Raw genomic sequence first — 22,125 nt, 5'->3', positions numbered from 1 at the left:
TCGGGGGTACGGGGGATGCTCGGCAGTGGAGCAGGCTACTCTGCCAGCAGGCAAGCTCCAGTTTAACTGGGCACAAACCCAGCAGCGCGGACCTCGGAGTCAAGAATGTTGAAACTGACCTCAAGTTTACCTCTCTCTCTCCCAGTTTCATAACTTCACTTTTAAAAATACTGCAGAAAGACAATTAGCTGTATTACAGACTGGGAAAAATATAAGGAATTAAATGGTCAGTGCACACAAAGTAAGGATTAAGGAATATTGCCTTGCTGGAGGTACTCATTTTTATACTTTGCCACAGACTCGTACTCGCTAATAAACCCTCTTTAAAGTAAGTGGTTTGTAAGACTGTTGAGGCCCACGGGCTGAATCCAGCCTGTATACAACTTTGGCCGTACAGTTAAAGAAATTCTTTTAAAGTAACACCTCCAACATTGTATGTAAAAAATCCAGATGTCCAGCTTCCCTTTGCAAGTCGTAAGTTACGGTGGCACCGGGGAAATAGTGGCACAAGGCAGCAACTAGCTCTGACAGCTTCCTTTCAAAGCGAGGTGTCGTCCTTCGACTCATCCACCCCGGCCGTTCAGAAAGGCCTGCGAGTGTGAGTACCTGCAGGTTTGGAAGGAGCTCGAGTTGGCCACGCGGCGGCCAGGGACGGTCGGAGACGGTCACTTTCAAACTGAGACCTACAGTAACTAACTCGGAGCGATCACGGCCTGCGTGCCTCGGTTTCTTATCTGTAAAATGGGACTGAGGAGGGGCAGCTGGGGGAAGGACTGGGGACGGAGTATGTAAAGGGCCCGGGGCACAGGACCTCCATCACTTTAGCGCCGCGGGGTGTCCCGACCCCAAAAGGGACTGGACCGGAGGAGGCGCTCGGGGAGCCGGGCTGGAGAGCTCAGGGAAGCGCCGCCGGACTTCGTTCTCCTCTCCTCTCGTCTCCTCCCCGGCGCGGGCCCCCGCGCTCCGCCGAGGCCGGCCCCGGGGCGCCGAGAGGCGTGGCCCGCCCGTGCAGACCCCGGCGGCGGCGGCCATGGCCTCGGTGGTGGAGTACAAGGGCCTCAAGGCCGGCTACCACTGCGGCTACTGCGACTCGGAGGGCAAGGCGTCCCGCGGTGAGTGTCTCCGTCCGCCGAACGGGCGCGGCCGCCTCGCGTCCAACACCCGCCCAGCCCTTGGTGCCCCGCGCCCGGGCCCTCGCGGCGGGGCCCACGGGTCCGGCTCTCCCACTCCCGCTTCCCTTTCCCACTCGTTTCTTCCCAGACCGTTTCCTTTCACACTCCGTCCATCAGCCTCACCCGCACCGAAGATGGCCGTTCCTCTCCCAGAAGGAACTGAAATAGGCAAAGGCTGCCCGGGACCAAAATGGCGCGGGCGGCGTCAACGCCGTGGGACCGCGGCGGGGCCCGGCTGGCGGGCAGCCGCGCGGCTTCGAGGGCGCCTCCCGGGCTCGGGGCGGCGCGGTGCATTGTGGGGTGGCGGCGGCGACGTTGGGCTGGGGTGCGCGGCGTTTGGAGAGCCGGGGCCATGGCTTCCTGTACGGCTCTTTCGTCCAGCATCGTGGAGTATTTTCAGGGCGATGGCTTTTACCGCTGTGGTTATTGCAAGAACGAGTCGGGAAGTCGCTCCAATGGTGAGCGGGCCGGCGGGTGGGCGAGGGGAGGGCGCCGAGGCCGCGGGGGCTCCGCGGCCGAAGGGCGTCCTCGGGGGTCGCCGCTCCCCGGCTGGGGCCGACCGGCTCGAGGGACCCGCGGCGGCTGGAGCCCCAGCCCAGTCCCTCTCTGGTGGAGGGAGTGCGGAACGCAGCTACCCCGTGGCTGTCAGCACTACATAAAAACAGACTTCACCTGATGCAGCAGGTAAGCTTCCAGGTACATATTCTTCACTCGGGTGCTCGGACGTGCGAGAGAGTGACTTGTCTCGCAGCAGCCAAGTGTGGAAACAGATGCCCATCACCAGTGACGGGTAAATAGACGAGGACCTACGTGCGAGGGAGCCCTATAGTGTCGTCAGTTACGGCCGGGGCTGTCCTGTAACTCTGACGCTGATGTGGGACGGATCCCCAGTAGTAGGTGCCGGACAGGGAGTGCCCGGTGGTGCTGTTTCTGCAAAAAAAAAACGGTGTACGTGCACACGTGTGCTTGGGCATCCATGAATAAAATGGTCTCCGCAAGAATGTACAAGAATCTGGTGACCGTAGGCGCTGCGGGCGAGGGACCGGTTTGTACCGATGTGTTGGAAATATTTACCAGGCGCTTCTGTGCCCTGTCATTTCTCCACCCACCTGGATGACGACGCCAAGCCAGCCTGCAGGATTTTTTTTTTCCTTTCCTATCATGATTTAAGTTTCTTTTGAAAAATGTGTTGTTTGTGAACTAAATATGCATCCCGCGATGGCATGCATGGGCAAATGCAGAATCTCCTGTTTTAAAGAACAATCCAGCATTGTGGAAAGTGGGCTGTCCGCGAAGATGTAAGTTTAGGTAGTTCCCATGTTGAAAACAGTATAAATGCCCTACGGTAGGGGAATGATTGGGGTGATTATAGTGTGTCCATTTACTAATTAATTAGAAGTGTTTATTAGGCGCTGCTTGCGAGGGAGTGGAATGTGACATAATGCCATCTTTATGAGTGAGGACTATGAAGACGGTGAGCTAATTGGGGAGATGTTTCGAGTGTAGTTTAAACGGAGAAAATAAACGGGATGCAAATGACGGAACCTGATTATGTCTCTGGGAGGCCCAACACCCAGAAAGACACCGAGTGGTGACTGCTGTTAGGCCTTAGGGTATTCAGTGGATTCCTCCCTGTTTCAGAATTTTAGTATTGAACCTGTAATATGTGTGTGATAAATAAGTTATGTTAAATGTCTAAAAGTAACATTTTAATAGATTTTGAATTATTCTAGTAACTTTGCTAAGAGAAAATGGGTTAATGTAGATGTTCAGTGTTTAAAGTGTTGTGGAAGAAACCTGCTTTTGACCCTTTAGTTACCTAAAGAGGTAAATTTTTATCCTGACTTTAATTCTAATAATAATTTTTACGATAGAACACCCCACCCCATAGGGTAGGGAGGTTTTCTTACTCCTGTGTTACAGGTGATGAAATCAGGCTCCCAGAGTGAACTTGTCAGTGTCAACCCTCTTGTGCCCGAGCTTTTCTCACTGCATCCAGCTCCCTCAGGCCTGCCTCTGTCTCTGTATGCCTCTGATGCTGTTTACAAGAGAAAAATTCTTTTTTTTTTTAAGATTATTTATTTATTTATTTTTAGAGAGGGAAAGGAGGGAGGGAGAGAGAGAGAGAAACATCAATGTGCAGTCGCTGGGGGTCATGGCCTGCAACCCAGGCATGTACCCTGACTGGGAATCGAACCTGCGACACTTTGGTTCGCAGCCCACACTCAGTCCACTGAGCTACGCCAGCCAGGGCCAAAATTCTTAATTTAACATAAATTCAAGTATACCTTTTAATGTCTTTCTTATGGTCTTCATTTTTTATGGTTGCAGAATTATTTCATTGTATCGATGAAACATAGAACCTGTAATCACCTTTTCCTAGGCATTTGGGTTATTTTTAGTTTATACTTAAAAGGATTATGACTATACTTTTGTCCTATTTTTGATGTTCACAAGACTATACTATAAATATATATATATATATATAAATCTAGGAATTTATATGCACAAGAAAACATTTTCTAACTTTTCTGAAGAGACTAGTTTAATCATTTATTGGGGGTATTATTATTGTTTAAGGTATAATATAATCTGGTTGCAGTGAGGACCTACATTTATGATGTCATGGAGACTCTTGACTAATCTTGAATTGAAAGTAATCACTTTGATGTGTGTTAGTTTGTTTTTTTTTAAATTAAGGTGATACGTGATATTTTTCATTTGCTATGTTATGTGAAACCAACAGGTAGAAAGTATGCAAACTTTATACTTTCCTCCAGTGTGTGCTAGATTTTTTTTCCTTGTGTGTTCACTTTAAAAAATTACTGCTTTGAATTTAAAAAAGTAAGTTCAGCCTGCTGTCCTTGACACGCTCCTTACTTTTCCAGGCATGTGGGCGCACTCCATGACCGTGCAGGACTACCAGGATCTCATAGACCGCGGATGGCGGAGGTGAGGCTCCTCAGCGCAAAGATGCTGCTCTTACTGCTCAGGTTCTTACAATTGGAAAAAAAATACTGTTTGCCTTTTAAATGTTCTCCTGTTGTTGGAAAGAGGTTTAAGACATTTTTAATTATTTTGTTTCTCTCTCTTAAGGATCTTTATTAGGAGAATTTTAAATATGCACAAACACGGGGAGCACATTATAATGAATATCATGCACCTGTCACCAGGCTTCAACAGTTATGTTTTGCCAACCTCCTTTCATCCGTTGCTCTTGCTCCCTGCGCTGGGCTGAGTGTTTGTGTCCCACCAAAGTGTCTGGGTTAAATCCAAACTCCCATTTATGGTGGTGTTTGGAGGGGGCTTTGGGAGGTGATGGAGTCGTAAAGGTGGAGCCGTCAAGAGTGGGATTAGTGCCCTTGCCCCTCCCTCCCTGTGAGGACACAAGGAAAAGAGGAACCAGGAAGTTTGTCTCCAGGAGACACCGGACCTGCTGGTGCCTTGACCTTGGGCATCCCAGCCTCCGGGACGGTGAGGAGTAAACTTCTGTTGTTTAGAAGCCGCTTCGCCTGTGGCCCTCTGAGATGGCATGGCAGCCCAAGGGGACTGAGAGACTCGTCCACCGCCCCCCCCACAAAATAGTTTAGAGCAAATTCAGGTGTCATATCAATATACCTATCAGTAGATATGCGTTTCTAAGAAAGAGTTTTTTTTCTTTTATAACATATCCACAATACCATTTATCATACTACACAAAATTAATAATTCTTTGATGCCATCTCTTACCTAATTTTGATTAGATTTTATGCTCATCTCACAATGTCTTTTTTAAATGATTTTAATAGTTTATTTTTTGTTGTATTTTTTCCATGACCATTTATCCCCCTTATACCCCCTTACACCTCCCCCCATTCCCCCTGCCACCCCGTTCACCACACCGTTGTCTGTGTCCATCAGTTCTTTCTCATTTTGCTTGATCCCTCCCCCGCCCAGAGCTGTCAGCCTGCTGTCTGTGAGTCTGTCTCTGTTTTGCTTGTTAGTTCAGTTTGTTCATTAGATTCCACGTATGAGTGAAATCATACAGTATTTGTCTTTTTTTTAAAACAGTTGGTTTATTTGAGTCAGGATTCCATTAAGGTCTACACATTGCCTTTGATGGCTAAGATTTTTCTGGTAGTTGTTATGTAGATGGTTTTAAAGCAACTGTTGGATATTAGGTGAAGTTCCTTATTATATACACAGTATAAGCAGTGCTAAGTGCCCTGGGCCAGCGGTCCCCGAGAGACGTCGGGCTAAGCGCAGCAGGTGGAGCTTCCCGACTTGCCTTAAACTCAACAGTGAGTTCCAACAGCAGCGGTAGGTCCGCGCCGAAGGCCTGTGCATGCCACGATGAGGAACGGTTTTAATGGCAGAGGGGAACCATGGAAGGCTTTTGTGTCACCAAGAAGCGTGATGGAATGTGTGCTTTGGAAGTCACCGTTTGCCCAGCGGAGGGGGATTTGAGGGGGTGCTCCTGGAGGCAGAAGACGGCTGCCACCGTGGTCGTGGCGCTGGGATGTAAGATAGCGAAGACCAACAGTGGCGATGGGTAGCGGGGGACGGATTTAAGGTTCATTTTGGAGGTGGGAGGCTCACCGATAGGGCACAGAGCTGCTCTAGAGGTGGGAAGGAGTCTGAGATGGTCCCTAGGTTCCTGGCTCGGGAACTGAACTCGTGTTTGTCGGGCTGCCTCGGCAGTTCCACAGGTGGGGCAGCTCAGACAACCACAGTTTGTCCTTTCACCGTCCCGGAGGCTGGAAGTCTGCAGTCAGGCTGTCCAGAGCTTTGGTTTCTCCTGAGGCCTCTCTCCTTGGCCCACACGTGGCTGCCTCCCGCTGTGTCCTCACGCGGTCCTTTCCCGGGGCATGCACATCCCCGGTGCCTGGGTCTCTCTCTGTGTTTCCGGTTCCCTTGTCTCAAGGACACATCTCAGATCCGATTAGGGCTCATCTTAACAGCTTCGTTTTAACCCAGTCACCTCTTTGAAGGACCTACCTTCTTCACACGCAGTCACGTTCTGAGGTGCTGGGCGTTAGGGCTTCAGCATGAATTTGGGGGGCAAAATTCAGCCCGTGATGGTTCTGCCATTAACTGAGATCTAAAAAGTTCGAAAGGAGCAGGTCGGGCTGGGGGTACGCTGTACTGTGGCGCATGGAACCCCAAGTGTGGGGGCCATAGGCAGCCGTGTGCCGCGGCCCTACAGCGTGCTGGGCAGCCCTCTCTGCCCGTGGCATTTGGGATTGGGGTGGTGGGCCAGCCGGAAAGGGCCGCAGACGCTGGCGGGAAGGTGACTGGGGTGGTTAGACTTGGAGTGCAGGGCGCAGGTGAGGGTCCAGCGGGGAAAGGGCTGGCCGCTGGCCCTCGGACTGCCCATGGGGCGGGATTCCTGCGCTTAGGAAGAGTGAGTAAACCTAAAGGTGCTTTTGCACTGTTGATTAGATTGTTACCCTAGTTCAGTTTGTGCTTCTGTGCTAACCTATTTTGGCATATATGAGAAAGGTGTAAGAAGTTAACAAACTATTTTATAATTTTAGAAGTGGGAAGTACGTGTACAAGCCTGTCATGAATGAAACATGTTGTCCTCAGTACACGATCAGGTAAGAGATTTTTCTAGATTTTATATATTTTTACAGAGAGGGGAAGCGAGGGGACAGAAAGGGAGAGAAGAAACATTGATGTGAGGGAGAAACATCGATTGGTTGCCTCTCATACGCGCCCTGACCCGGGACCAAACCCACAACCCAGGCATGTGCCCTGACTGGGAATCGAACTGCCTACCTTTGGCTTTGTGGGTCGATGCCCAACCAACTGAGCCACACCAGTCAGGGCATGTGCTAAGAATTTTGATTGCTAGTAGGGGGCTCTATAATAAGAAGATTGTGTATAATTTTTTAGTAGAATCTTACTTGTTTTAAGTGTTAATTTTTATTCTAGGTAGACATTCTTTATATGCAAAAGCAAGTGAGTTAAGGCTTTTGTACATACTGATGCTATATTCACATGCTGATCTGTAGCTTTTATTAGTGTTTAATTGGTTCATATATAAATATATGAAAAAGATACCTGTTTATTTGCCAGTCCAGTCGGTGATCCCATGAAATAGTTGGAAAATATTGGTAAATACTGAAATTATTTTTAGATGTCAAACTTTCATAGGTGTCAGCTCAGGGCTTCCCCTGCTCTACTGTATTTCCCGACTCGGTGCTCGCACCCGCGCGGTGCTGTAGGGATCTGGAGCAGGCTGAAGTGCGACCCACCACGTGCATCTGGAGTCCGCTTGTCTTCATCGGAAAACTTAAACTAAAAACCCTTACTTTCCTATAAAGCATTCAATTAATTGCTCATAATCTTTTGGGTCTACCCTTTGCCCTCTTCATCCCACCCTAACTTGGAAAGATTTTCCCTTCTCCTTCGATTATAAAGGCCCCCATCCTCTTCTCCCTCATTGTCTCCCTCTCCCCTTCTCTTCCTCCTCGTACAGAATGGGGAGAGGACGTTAACAGTGCGAAGCATTTGTCTGCCGTATTAGCGTGTGTGTACGGGGTATACTTTAAATAAAAAAGCAAACGGTTGTATCCACTTTCTGACTGGTCCTCATGGCCATCGCTCTTACCTGTGCCTACTGTTTGGTGCACTGTTTTGAGAATTTGATGAAAGCTACAGGCCCTCCCTGCAAGCAAATCGAACAGGGGAGGGGACACATTTAGAATGATCACAGATTCCCCCAAATTTCCACTGCTTGCTGGTTAAGAATCTGTTCTCTCCTCTAACTGATCACAGACCTGGGACGGTAAAGAGGAGGGTGGATGTCTGTCTGGTTTGCTGACAGCATCTCATTTATTACACAAAGAGTAACATCACAGAGTAGCAGTGCTGGGCCCTTTCAACTTGCGTGGTTATGGAGCAGTGACATCTTCAAAGGCAGAAGTCACGTTCCTTCAGATAGCAATTTTGATTACTGGTTTACGGCTACAATTCTGTTCAAGTAAGTCTGAAGTTGATTGGCCTGAACCCTGGGAATTGTAACCAGAAAAGGCCAGTTCAGTGGGTTAAAGAAAAATACAAAGCATCTGTAATTGACTAGGTGCTTGTCACATGCAGAATGTGGTTTCTGATAAATTGTTTTTAATATTTTTAAATTGATATGTGTGTATCTGAGAAGAGAGAAAAAAAAAAAGAGAGAAACATCAATTTGCTCTTCTCCCCAGCCACGCATTCATCGGTTGATTCTCGGAGGTGCCCGGCTGGTACTCTGGGGCTGGGCTGGGGAAGCGGGTTTCAGGTCTCAGCATCCAGTAGACAGACTTTCATTTAAGCTTCCTGTTTCCAGTACGGCTCCATAGCCTTCACCTGTGCTGTGTCCCTCATGCGAGAGGCTCTGTTTTTTACTCTCTCCTAAAACTTTGCAGTTTTTTGCTGGGTTGTATAGGAAATCAGCTGTGCAGAGTGGGGGAGGGCACCTGACATCTAACTGCTTTCAAAAGAGACTTTCAGGGGGTCTTCCTAGTTTTAGACCCACCTTCTTGCATATCTTGTGGGGTATTTAGGGTACTGCCAGTCCCTCAGACTTTAAGGGGTAATGCAGACAAAATCCAGTATCTTTGTGGCTTCCCTCACTGTTGGTTTAGGGTTCTCCTCTGTGTGGTCTGCTAAGTCGGCTAGCCTTTGTTCGTCCGCCTTCCAGCTTCTCTCCCATTCTCTCTTTCCTGGTGGTTTACGTCCTCTTTTCCTATTCCTTGACCAGTTTTACGGTGATTTGGGGTGAGTTAGAGGCTCCATTAAGCCCTGTGTTTATCCAGGCATACATTTCCAGCATGAGTTGTGCTGCATTGTCGTGGATACTATTCATAGCTGGTTTTATTGCTTTAAAGTGTGGGTTCACTCTTCTAATTTATTTTGCCTTCCTAGGTGCCGACCCTTACAGTTCCAGCCATCAAAATCTCACAAGAAAGTTTTGAAAAAAATGTTGAAATTTCTGGCTAAAGGGGAGATTTCCAGAGGAAATTGTGAGGGTAAGATGAGATGGGGTCCTAAAAACTATTTATTCTAAAATTTTAATTAATGATTGATTTCATGGAGAGAGAGACACACACACACACAGAAAAAACGAAACATCGTTGATTCCTTCCACTCGTTTATGCATCCACGGATTGTTCTCGTATGTGCCCTGACCGGGATTGAACCCACAACCTTGGAGTATCAGGACAATGTTCTAACCAACTGAACTACCCAACCAGGGCTTTCAAATGTGTATCTTTTCAAGTTTCTCACTTTCAGTCCTTCTTAAGTTAGGTAGGGGAAAGGGGGGTCCTTACTCTAATCAGGTACCACGGTTACTACGATGATGATGATGATTAGGACTGCTGTTACTGTGACCACTGGCCCCAAATCAGGGAGATGGGGAATGTATGCTAGGGCGAGTCTAGCTTGGGAAAAAGATTTAGGATTATTTTTAAGATGTGATATCCTGGACTCATTGAGATTTTAGTTTTCATAATGCCTTTGACAGCTCTTAGCTTACTTGGTCGCAGTGGTACCTTATGAGGTAGATAGAAAGTGGTACCGTCTCTGGAGACACAGGTGCTTATATGCAGCTCACGTAAGATTGCACTGTCACTTTCACTATTTTTTTTTTTTTTAAAGATTTTATTTATTTATTTTTAGAGAGGGAAGGGAGGGAGATAGAGAGAGAGGGGGGGAGAGAAATATCAATGTGCGGTTGCTGGGGGTTCTGGCCTGCAACCCAGGAATGTACCCTGGCTGGGAATCGAACCTGGGACACTGGTTCCCAGCCCAAGCTCAATCCACTGAGCTACGCCAGCCTGGGGGCACTTTCACTATTGAGTAAAGCCCAGGTTTTTTGTGTAAGTAAGACTTGCTTAAGGAAATTACATTGCCTGGAACTCTGTTTCTTACTTGTCTGGTAAATTTTGAATTGTGAGTGAATTCCCTAAAAGACAATTAGTAACATTTAATTAACTGTGGGTACAGATATTTTGCATCTTCAGTTTTGTTGCTAAAAAACCCCAAATACTTATATATAAGTAGTGCCTAAGTACATACATAAGAATTGGGGATGCTGCCCATTCTTTGAGCTCTTGCTCACCTCTGCCCTAGGAAATGCCTGGTCCTGGGAGCCTCCCGGCCCAGCCTGCGCTTGGTAAGCCGTTCCCCAGTGTGCTCTGAGGGCCGAGGATGCCAGTCCCAGTTTTAGCCCTGGAGAGGCAGCGGCCTGCAAGACAGGTGGTTGGGTTCGGAACAACCTGGAGCAGACTTGGCAGAGCTGGGGTGACAAAGAGGCCAGAAGGCTCAGGGCCATGGAGGTTCAGGGGCGGGTGGCGCGTGGGCAGCATCAGAATTTCGGTGCAGCTTGGATTAGCATTGTCAGTACGTGATCGTCAGGGTTAAACAGCTTTTGTTCAGTAGTCAATATAAACTTTTCATTGGCTGGGAATCATGTTCTGAGTTTCAAAAATTAATATTCAGATAAGCTTTGAGGATGCTGTCCGTGTGTAATTGATGGTTGCCTGCCTTTTCATGTAGCTTTTATGTTTGGTTCTTTATTTGACTTACATGGTCTTCTGAATCATCTGTGTCTACAGTTTACTTAATAGGAGTGACACACTCATTAGGATAAAGGCCCGGGTAACGGTAACAGAGGGACAGCAAGCGCAGTGACTAAACAGATGGCAGGCGTCCGTCCTTCTCACAGCTGCCTGGGGTGCGTGTTCCAGGTCGGCCATTCTGGGACTCTCTTCGTGGGATTTCCAGGGTCGCCCTGATTTTTACTCAGCTGGCCAGTGGGGAGGGGAAAGGTTGGAAGGTCAGGGTCACAAATTTCTTTTAGAGCAAGCGAGGCACCTATCAGTTGGTTATGTTTTATTGGTGGGAGCTTGGCCACCACTTGCAAAGGGACTGGCAACTCCTCCTGTCGCTCAGGTGCCACAGTCCCGACTGCAGCTCCGCGACTTTGGAAGACCCGAGGAGAGATTTGGTGGACACGCAGTAGTTTCTGTCACATTGGATAAGGGACATTTTTTTCCTTTATGTACCTTGACTGTATCTGGCTGATGGGCTTCGGTTTCTTCTGATTCGCAGATGAGCCTATGGAGCCCCCAATGGAGGATGCCGTTGCCGGTGACGCTGCATTGATCAATAAATTGGATATACAGTGCGACCTTAAAAAGCTCGGCGATAACCTCAAAGACAGCCTGGAGCGGGAAGAGAAGAAAGGAAAGAGCGCAAAGAAAGAAGAATCTAGTGGATTAATTCAGTCGCAAGACAAAAGGGCAAAGCTGGGCTCGGGGGAACCGGCCCATTCGGTCGCAGTGCCCGTGGCTCCGAAGCCAGGTAGTGAGTTTGGGACCGGTCCCGTCAGGGTCTTCCGAAACGCTCTTCCCTGTGCTGGAGAGAGCGCCCGCGGGTGTCCTCGCCAGCCGAAAGTGTGGCTTTCTCATGAAATCCCTAACGTTTAAGGTCTCTTTTATACAGTTGATTACCTGGATTTAGGTGGACAAATAACACCTTTTTAAAAACTCCCATGTTTGCTAAGCCTGACAGAATGGCCTTATTACCACGAAATACAGACATTTCAAAAGTGCTCCATTTTTTCTTACTGTCTTAGGGCCCTAGAGGTTTGAGATCCAAATTTATGTGAAAAAATCTGCTGAACATTTTTATTTTTGGTATTGAGTAAGACAAAGTAAATTTTAGGTGTTTTGTCTAAAATACAAACATTGTAAAATTCCTCATTTTATCATTAGATTTCTTTAATCATAATAAATTTTACTTTAAAAATATTCAGATTTTGATATTTAACTTCACCTTTAATAAGGTAAGTTTTTTTCTATATTTTCACTGATAAAAGAATTAGTTTTAAGAATTTTACTTATCATCGAATGGGTTTATTGTGTATGTGCATGAGTGTGTATATATGATTCTTTTAAGTTATCGTAAAATAATCTCAATGACTATACTTGAGTTCCTGAATTTGCTCTTAATATTTATTTATATGTAAAGATCCAAGGGAGTGACTTTTAATACTGTTTTAGTTTTTATTTGTTACATGTGTAAAAGCACAGAAAACTTTGTGTTTTTATTGAATTTTTTTTAATGTGAGACTTTCATGGCATTTAAATTGATGTTGGTCTGAAATTTCATCCTAATAAGAATAATCCAATAAAATGTTTTTAGTGATTTAGATGTCTTTCAACCTTTACTCTCGAGCAATAGGGTTAGTTCTTTTATTTTTAATATTTTATTGTAAAAATTACCATGTATCAGAGCTAAAAGTGTATTTTGGAGAATTTCAAACAGACCCACATGGACTGAATGTCAGAATGAACTCCCATGAACTGCCCCTCCCCCCATTGGAAATAATCGTTAGCTCACGATGGCCACTCTTGTTTCATCTGTGCTCACGTCTGGGTCTCCTTCCAGTTTTATAGCGAAGCAAATTCCAGGCATTTTATCATCTTACCTTCCAGAATGCGTCTCCACCAGAGAAGAACTTCAAAAAGCATTCACAGTACTGTTACACCTAAATAAAATGCCCTCCTGCTACTGAATGTTCAGTGTTTAAGTTTCCAGTTTGTACACGTGTGCGCATCAGCTCCCACGTTCTGATTGGCTGCTGTTCATTACAGAAGCCGAGTGGTTTGTTTTGGGTTGTTGGTGCTGCTGTTCCCTGCCTTCGCCCAGAACCGTCTGCAGGGCGGTGTAACGTGCTGCCTGCCTGCCTGCCTGGAGATTGGTAGTTGATCTCGACCCTTGACCAGGATTCGGTTGTTTTTGTTTTTCTTTTTTTGCTGTTTGGAGGGCGTATATCTTAATCAGGTTTGGGTTCAATTTATTTATTTGAGGATGGGCTAGGCTACTTCATGGGTGGTGGGTGTTTTTTCAGGAGACGTATTTTAAATATATATATTCATACATAATTGGAATTATTTTTAACATTGTATAATGACAGACCCCCCCTAACATTTCTAAAGCATTTTTAATGACTATGATATTCTGTTAGTTATTGTTAAAATTGTATAGTAATTCTATAACTGGGCATTTAGATTACTCTGAGGTTTTCATTTGCGTTATTTCCCTGTATCTCTTAGGATTTTCTCAGGATAGCTTCCTTGAGGATGACTTAATAGATTATAAAGGGTACTTGCTAAAATACTGGTGTATAATAGTTAAAATTTTTTAAATTTTAAGTACATATTGATTCCAGAGAGGAACATCGATCAGTTGCCTCTTGCACATGCCCCACCCGGGGCCTGAACCTGCAACCCAAGCATGTGCCCTGACAGGGCATCGAACCCACAATCCTTGGTGCGTGGGACGGTGCTCCAACCTACTGAGCCACACTGGCTGGCTAAAAGTTTTATATTTTAAAGAGGCTTGGTAGAAACAGAACTTGTGATTAATCAGAGCTGACTAGTATGTGACTCCTCAGTCAGGTGGAGGGAGACACCCACGGGTGGTCTTTCGTGGGCAGAGCTGCCCCAGGGTGTTCTGGGATCACACTCACTGACACCCGGTTGCTGAGCGTGCGTGGGTGTCACCAGCGCTTCCGGAACTGCGGGCCGGAGCCAGCAGTGCCCTGAGCGAAGGTGTTCGACTGTGTTCTTTCTACTTCCGAAGCAGAGAACAGGCAGATATTTTTTAAAAGTGAGAGATTCAGACCATCAGAGCTGCCCGAAAAGTTCTGTGCCTGTTTACTTTCTTGGGCAGTTCCTGCTTCTAAGGGAGAATTTTAAGGTCAGCTAGAGCTCTGTCCCAGGATCCTCGCAGGGGTGTCCAGCCTTTGGTGTCTCTCTCTGGGCCACCGGGGAAGAAGAAGAGTTGTCTTGGGCCACACACTAAATACAGTGCGGCACATAATCACAAAAGAATCTCATCATGTTTTAAGTCGATTTCCAATTCTGTGTTGGGCCGCGTGCGTCACGTGGGCTGTGGGTTGGACCCTCCCGCAGCAGCGACCCCAAAGCTGACCCGACCGTTGGAACGCTGTGGACTCAGTAGAATCTTTGAGACTTTTGAAAAAACGATCTCCAGCGCCAGATGTGATAGATCTAATGTTTTGAAATTCTCTTTAGGCAAGGGGGCAGATTTGAGTAAGCCCCCGTGTCGGAAAGCGAAGGAGATCCGGAAGGAAAGGAAGAGGCTGAAACTCATGCAGCAGAACGCAGCCGGGGAGCATGCGGGCTTGCAGGCTCCACGGGGACCGCCGCCCTCGTTCCCCCCGAAGGCCAAGTCCAACCAGCCCAAAGCGCTCGAAGATTTGATCTTTGAGTCTTTACCGGAGGATGCGTCCCATAAATTAGAGGTACTTTGAAGAATATATACTTTTTTTGGTTTGTCTTATTGTTTCTTTTTTTTGTCCATTCCCTTGTGTATTTTCATTTGAGGTTATGTTAATCCACTGATAATGTTGCTGTTTGATCAGTGGGAGATTAAAGTTCATTGGGACAGAGTAACGTTGGTATTTACTAAGTCAGCTGCTACTTAAGAGAAACTTCTTTTTAAGATGAAAAAATAGGCAGTTTGACTGAAGTTGCAAAAGCAATTCCAGTTTTAGCGTGTTACAATGTATGAAGTACTCTGGCTTTTCCTATCCCTTGATTGAAATAAAGATAAACAAAAAATACTACAAATTTTATTTTTGGCAGTTTTGGTGTAGATGGTGAAAGAGAACAGATGGCACTAGGCGAGTCACTGTTTTAGCTCCCCTGACACTCTGATCTTGGTCGGAGTCGCAGACGGCATCGATCCGGGCTGCGAGCCAGCAGGTCCGGCACCCACGACACAGCGCCAGACTGCACCGCTCTCGTGAACTCTTCCTCGGGTCCCTCCGAACCAGTTCCGCTTCATGTGAATGCTTTTAGAGGGTCCCCATTGTTTTTTCCAAAGTGATTTATGTTCCAGATTAAGTCTAGATTTCTCAGTGTATTCATTTGTATTTTTTTTTTCCTAAAACATTAGCCATTTTCTCATACATGATTAGTAACTGGTCAGCCTTGGAGTTTGTAGCTTAATATCATCTAAGAACATCACTTACCACTAGACATTTGATATTAAAAGCTGACTCGGACACAGTCTAAACCTTAGGGCGATAGGTATCATCAGACATAAGGTTTAACAGCTTTGGCTAGGATAATTCCTTGGCTGCTCTTTGTTACTGACTTTCTCCTCCCCAAACCGTAAAGGGAATCAACATGCCATTTCAGACACTTTAGGAGGAGTCCCGTGTCTTGTGGTCGTAAGTGGTAGTGTGCCCAGAGCACCCGCACACCCGGCACGTCACTTCTGCAGCCGGCGGCTCTGACGTTTTTGTTGCAGTGACACCCTGGGCAGGTCCAGGCTGGCCGTCCGTCCACTGGGGGCCAGTCTTTCCTCACAGGAGAGTTTCTTCCCAAGGCACGTGGGAAAAGTTTCCCACTAATTAGGGCCTTCTATTAGATTGCTGTTGATTTTCTGTTTTACTCCCCTGTTGTGCCAACACATTTTAGCTGGCCAGTACATAATTCGTGTTAAACGTCAGCTGTGATTGTTTGCCGTTACTGTTTCCGTCCCATCCTCATTGTACACGTGGGTAAACTGAGGCGCAGAGAGGGCGGTTCATATTCTTGACCAAGATGGTGACAGTAAGATTTGGGGAGAGGAAATGTGACTTTAGAGTCTTCACTCTTAACTATGCTGTGACCTGGGAACACTTGGTCTTTTAGAGTTATCAAAAAGGTGGTTTAGTGTCAGCAGTAACTCGTGAAAGAGTGTCCAAAAATGTATATTCACATTTTTAGTCTTTCTGACCGATTTACTGAAGGTGAGTTGCATGCAGCTAAGATCAAAGGGTATTTATTGGTGTTTGCATCAGAGTACTAGAAGTATTCTGTCGTTTTACAGCAGAGGTGGGCTGACATAATTTGGTCATAGACTCTAATTGGTCTTAAAGTTTAGACAGCACTCTCTGCCTTCTTAATGAGTCTATACATTGGAGAAATAACTTTCTAGATTTATTTACTACCTGTTGATTTTTAATGTTAAAATATTATATGTTTATGCTTTAATATTTGTATTGAAACATTTGGTTCTTTTCGGATGGGAGTAATCGTTAATGCATAGTCATGGGATAAACAAATGAATTAATGAACATTGTGTTTTAACTCCTTCTGAAGGTGAGGCTGGTGAGATCATCTCCACCGAGTTCTCAGTTCAAAGCCACAATGCTGGAGTCGTACCAGGTCTATAAACGTTACCAGATGGTTATTCACAACCAACCACCTGATAAACCAACTATCAGCCAGGTCAGCAGGCCAAGCGTAATTTTTCTGGGCAAGCGGAACTTTCCCTTCCACTGATATGAATTCTGGGTATGAATTCTGGGTTTACTTGCGGTACATTTGTTTGTACTCAGTTTGCAGCATATCTGCCAAGAGATGGGACTGGGTTAGTGGACATTCTGAAAGTGCAAGTTTTACTGAGTGCCACGATTAAGTGCCAGTCATGTGTGATTTCAGAGTGGAAAAGTAACACATCAAATCAGCTATCTTTATAGTCACTATATTTAGGTGCCTTTATCTAAAAGGAATAGAACACTAAGTACAAATATTAATGAGAAAAATGCAAAAAGCTTTACATTTTTGTAGCAGGCACACTTTACACAACATAGTTAATATGCTTTATTTCTGTTTTAGTCCCGTGGAGAAAGTGTTCATAACAGCCAACTTACTCTGTTGATGTGCTACCCATTTTCAACTGAGTGGAACTGGAAAAATAAGATAGAAATTTTAACAGAAGTCCTCATTTGCTTATAATTTTATAAATCAAATTACCCAGGAGAAATCTGGAAGGGTAAAAAAGCTGGATTCACTTACTATATTGTGGTGACAGGGGTAGTGGCCGTCACCCTTAGCAACAGCATTACTAGAGGGCATGCAGAAAACCGCGCTAGGTGGGTAGAGAAAAAAACGAAAGAAAGACACATCGCCTTGGCCTCAGTGAGTTAGCGTTTTCACAGACAGGAGTATAAAGTGGGTGGCGCGGGCTGGGTGCCATCAGCTCGTTCCAGGGCTGAATCAGTCCAGGAACGCTGCCAGTGCTGAGCTTTGGAAGCGGATTCGTGGAGATCTTACTCTAGCCTCACCTTCAGAAGCATGTCACCAGGTGGAGATGTTTCAATAGCATTTGCTTGTATTTTCCCTGCTCTGAAGGTGAGGTTAGTCCCTGTCTCCTTTGAGGACCCAGAGTTCAAGTCGTCCTTCAGCCAGTCACTTTCTTTGTATGTCAAGTATCAAATGGCCATACACCAGGATTCGCCTGATGAATGTGGGAAGACGGAGGTACCTTTTGTTAAACGTTTTCTCCTATGTTGATGGGGTTGTCTGTGAAGAAGCATAATGCAGTGTTCTTACGCCAGGGTTCTACTCCGTTAGGGGGGCATATATTCCTCTCTGCTCTCGGTGTGTGTCGCTGCTGGTCGTGAAAGTAGCCGTACAGGTAAGCATTCGGAGTCCCCAGGAAAAGGAGGCGTTCTTGCGCAGTGTTCTGTCCAGGAGCCCGAATGCTGTGTCTTTATCTGTGTCTTGTCCCCGGGCTGAGTCAGCAGATGTCACCGGGTGCTCGTTCTCTGCCGGCCTTGGTGCACGGGCCGCAGGGACGAGTCCCTGTCCTCAAGGAAGTGGTGACCAAATGGGAAGGACGGACCGGTGAACAGACGTCCTCAGAGCAAGTGAGAAAGCATAACTGTGTTGAGATTACATAGAGCATCGTTATTTTTAAATTTAAGTGTTATTCTTTAATTACAGTTTACATTCAATGTTTTATATGAGTTTCAGGTGTATATAGTGCACCATTTCACAAGCAATTAATAAGGGCCTCTTTTTTTAGGCTAGAGATTCAGAAGAATGAGAGATTGCATAGTTGTCACAGAGGGGCAGTGATGTGTTAGGAGAAAGATACCAACAGACGCAGAAGAATTAAAGTTTTGACTTTTTCTTTTTTTAATGACAGAAAGTGTTAACTTAAAAGTGATGATTAGTAAGGCAGGGGTTAATGCCTATCCCAAGAGAGGGCTGACTTCTGGTCTCCCAGAGCCCTGCTAGTTCAGGTGTGGTGTGCAGACCAACAGCCTCCGCTGTGCAGATTCTCAGCCCCCCGCCCCCACCTCCTGAATCTGCATTTTGAACCCTGTCTCCAGGTGATGCGTGCGCACATTCTCATTTGGGAAGCCCTCTGTGAGTTCCCCACTCGGACCGCAGCGGAGGGCAAGAGCGTTCGCAGAGAGGAAGGATTCTGCCGGGCGCGAGAAGCTCCCTCCGGTATTCGCAGCGGGGCTGGCTCCTCTGTGAACACTGCTCCCTCCTACCAGCACCCTGGGGATGCTGGCTGTGTGCCTGCTTGCTCACGGGGTGTAATGGTTGGGCCAGAACGGGCCGACGTGATCCCGTGTGTTTACTGGGTGAAGGTCGCTTTTCCAGGACGGTGCCCTCAGGCCTCAGGCCCCCAGGGACCCCATTGCTGCAGACCGGGCTCCTGGCGAGAGAGCTTCACGGTGTGACCGGGAGGCAGGCGGGGAGCAGGTCCAGTGCGGTTCCGGTGCGCTGTTGCATTCGTGCGGAAAGCCCGCCGCGTGCGGGGCGGGAGGTCGGAGAGGCTCCTCTGAGGGACTCGTCGTCTGAGTCCACTCGGACAAGACGGCCAGGCCAGAACGGGACAAGAGCCTTCTCAGCAACAGGACTGTGTGTAAGACGTACACGGCGCCCCTTATGGGAAATTCTTGAGAAATTGAACCGGAAGCCACAAGCTTACAGATACAATGACCAGTTCACAAAAAATATGAAGGATAAAGGAGTATATTAAAGTGACATCTGGGCAATTCTATAAGGCAGTGTACCTCGTTTCTTTAAATACATAAGAAGTGGAAAAAAAAACCCCACCCTGTTTAGAAAAAGAGAGGGAAGTCTGCTCCAGATTAAAAGTTAAAAACTTTAAAAAATGTGTAACTGCAGTACCATAACCATACTCAACAAAATTAGCAATAATCCTATCATTCAATATTCAGTACATGTTCAATTTTCTTTAGTTTTCTTAAATATGTCTTTTTAATTGTTTGAATCAAATTGAATCTGTTTGTTTGAATCTGGATCCACATAAGGTCTGTACATCACATTCGATTGATATTCTTTTTCTTTTAAAAAGATTTAATTTATTTGTTTTTAGAGAGAGGGGAAGGGAGGGAGAAAGAGGGAGAGAAACATCAATGTGTGGTTGCCTCTTGCATGCCCTCAACTGGGGACCTGGCCCGCAGCCCAGGCACATGCCCTGACTGGGAATCGAACCAGCAACCCCTTGGTTTATAGGCTGGTGCTCAATCCACTGAGCCACACCAGCCAGGGCAAGGTTGATATTCCCTTAAACATCTTTTAATTTAGAACGGATTTCTTTTATGCTTTTGATAGCACTTTTTAAAGAAACTGCATGATCTATTTTGGAATTAGTTTTGTTTCTTTTGATTTATTTTGAAACTACTGTATAAGTGAGTATATGTGTGGTATCTGTGTGTGTGACAGATGTTTCTCTCATTGTCTGCTTTTATATGTATGTGTACACGTATATGTTTCTCTGTCTCTGACATAGGGTTTATAGTACACACCGTTGTTCCCACACACACACCTACTCACACGTGCACACGTTCCCCTCTTCCTGACACAGAGGCAGTGTGTCAGACTCATTCACGTCTCGGGGCCGCTGCGGGACCATGCACGCGGAGACTGTCATCCTGCCGTTCCCTGGGTCACGGTGCTCTCTCTGTAGAGATGCTGTGGTTCCCCAGTCGGCTTCCATTGCTGTCGGTTTGTGTCTTTCCAGCCCTTACCCCGTGCAGTGGTGCAGTGAGCAGGACCCTTGTGCGTAGAATTTCCTGTGCTTTCTTCAGTGCCTGATGGTTACAGGGTTCCAGATTGCTGGGTCAGGGTGAATTTCTCTCCAGAGGGGTTTCTGCCCAGGGTCGTCCCCGTTCGTAGCCAGCAGCTGTGAGAAGGCCCGCTCCTCGTGGTGGCCATGTGATTGCGTGCCCGCCCCGAGAGCCCAGGTGGAGAGGGTCCTGAGCTCAACCGCACGTGTTCAACGGGCGGGGGGAGGGCTTCCCACCACGCTGTTGGGCGTTCCGGCCCCCTGGGCCCCCTGCCTGCTGCCGAGCGGTGCCCTGGTGGCAGGGGTGCTTGGAGGTTTCTGTCCAGGGAGGGGGGACTCGGGCGGAGCCCAGGTGATGAGGGCTGACGGGACTGGCAGTGTCGGAAGAGGCAACGGCAGACACCGGGCAGGTAGACTGGACGAGGATTCGGTATTGGACCTGAGGGACGTCTGGGCAGTTGGGAAGGGAGGAGCGCGAAGGGCCCAGGTCTGTTTTTCGAATTTCTGGCTTGGGTGACCAGGTAGATTGTGGTGACGTTATCTGGGTGAGAAGTGCAAGAGGGAGAAGAAAGTGTGCACTCGGGGACAGGAAATGCGCTCTGTGCCGGGCAGGCCGAGGGTGAGAGCTTGAGGGACAGCTGGGCGTGTGACGGCGTGGCCGGACAGCAGCGCCCGGCGGTCAGCACCGGAGGCTCCGAGGTCCCGCAAGGCTCGGAGACAGGCTTTATCTCCTGGTGTCCTGCTGGGTCACGTTTTCTCAAACTTGTCTTACAGTACAACTCTGATGTGTGATGTAAACAATGCATGTTACAGGGCAGTAATCTCTACTCTAAAAGTGGTGTTTTTTTTTTTTAAGAAAGATGAAGATAGCATTTAATGAAAAGCCCGTGCTGGTAAATTTTATTGTGAGCCATTCAGATTTCTATTTCCCTTTGAATGCAGTTACTGTACATTTTAACTTACATTTACTCCCGTCAGTAGTACTGAACTTGGGTATGTGATTTGAGCTTGTTTTTAAATGGAAATATATAATGGATTTAATGTGACCAAATAATTTCTATTGTGACCAAATTACATTAATGTGACCCAATAATTTTACCATAATGATCCGTTTTATATGGTCAGATGGCGTACAAAAAATGTGTACCGATGGAAACATTTTGACAGTAGACCACTTTGATTTCGTACAAGGTGGTGTATTTGGCTTTGATAACCCCTGTGACTTCCGGATCAGTCATGCATTTATGTGCCTGACAGCTAACTGAATTGACATGGAGTCTTCAAAGACTTACGAAGCCTGTTGTTTTTCATGTGGGCTGATTCGTCATCTCACTGAATATAGTCTCAAAGAAACAGCATGAAGCAATGCTTTGCAAGTCAAGACTCTCTGCTGTTTTCTCTTTAGTACAGCTTTATTGAGATATAATTCACATGCTGTACAGTTCATCCCTTCCAGCTGAACGGTTCAGTGGTTTCTCCGTTTGTCCACAGGGTTGTGCGACTGTATTGGGGGGTTATTACGTAATGTGTAATAATAAATGTTGTATTGTTGTAACTGCAGAGTATTCTCACCGCCGTCCCCACTAGCAGTCACTCCTCACTTCCCCAGCGCCCCCAGCTCTGGGCAGCCACTGCCCTGCTTCCTGTCCCTGGATTTACCTGATCTGGACGTTTCATGTAAATGGAATCATAGAGTGTGTGGTCTGTTGTTGACTGGCGTCTTTCACGCAGCATTGAGGTCTTCAAGGTTCACCCGTGGTGTAGTGTGTGTGAATGTGTCACTCTTTTTACGCTGAATCATGTTTCATGGTGTGAATAGACAACGCACCACATTTTGTTTCTCCACTTACCTGTTCCTGGACATCTGGGTTTCCGTTCTTGGGCTTTTATGGAAAATTGTGCTGCGTACATCTGTGTGCAGGTTTTTATGTTAGACATAGTTTTCCTTTCTCTTGGGTGTAGCCCTCGGAGTGGCGTTGCTGGGTCACTGTTTTGACCTTTCAAGGAGTGGCCAGACGGGTTTTCAAAGCGACGCTGAACCATTCTACATTCTCACCAGAAATAC

The 22,125-nt window shown here is 46.7% G+C and overlaps 1 protein-coding gene across 5 annotated transcripts in view; it reads left to right on the top strand.

Moving 5' to 3' along the window:
* The first annotated feature begins 787 nt into the window (after positions 1 to 787).
* Positions 788 to 22,125, top strand: part of ATE1 (arginyltransferase 1) — a 106,574-nt gene continuing 85,236 nt past the window's right edge. Inside the window, exons 1-8 of one of the 5 annotated variants that reach the window (XM_036027413.1) lie at positions 788 to 1,112; positions 4,061 to 4,124; positions 6,689 to 6,751; positions 9,063 to 9,166; positions 11,253 to 11,504; positions 14,246 to 14,475; positions 16,325 to 16,453; positions 17,360 to 17,488. In XM_036027413.1, coding sequence (XP_035883306.1) covers positions 1,031 to 1,112; positions 4,061 to 4,124; positions 6,689 to 6,751; positions 9,063 to 9,166; positions 11,253 to 11,504; positions 14,246 to 14,475; positions 16,325 to 16,453; positions 17,360 to 17,488 — 1,053 coding nt within the window. In that variant the 5' untranslated portion in view covers positions 788 to 1,030. Of the gene's footprint in view, positions 1,113 to 1,447; positions 1,631 to 4,060; positions 4,125 to 6,688; positions 6,752 to 9,062; positions 9,167 to 11,252; positions 11,505 to 14,245; positions 14,476 to 16,324; positions 16,454 to 17,359; positions 17,489 to 22,125 lie in introns of those variants that run through there. The other 4 variants (XM_036027411.1, XM_028512422.2, XM_036027412.1 and 1 more) reach the window with 4 other exon arrangements.

The sequence above is a fragment of the Phyllostomus discolor genome, chromosome 5, assembly GCF_004126475.2.
Source record: "Phyllostomus discolor isolate MPI-MPIP mPhyDis1 chromosome 5, mPhyDis1.pri.v3, whole genome shotgun sequence".
Lineage (NCBI taxonomy): Eukaryota > Metazoa > Chordata > Mammalia > Chiroptera > Phyllostomidae > Phyllostomus > Phyllostomus discolor.
The sequence above is the reverse complement of the archived record's forward strand: the minus strand, read 5'-3'. Positions and strand labels throughout refer to the sequence as shown.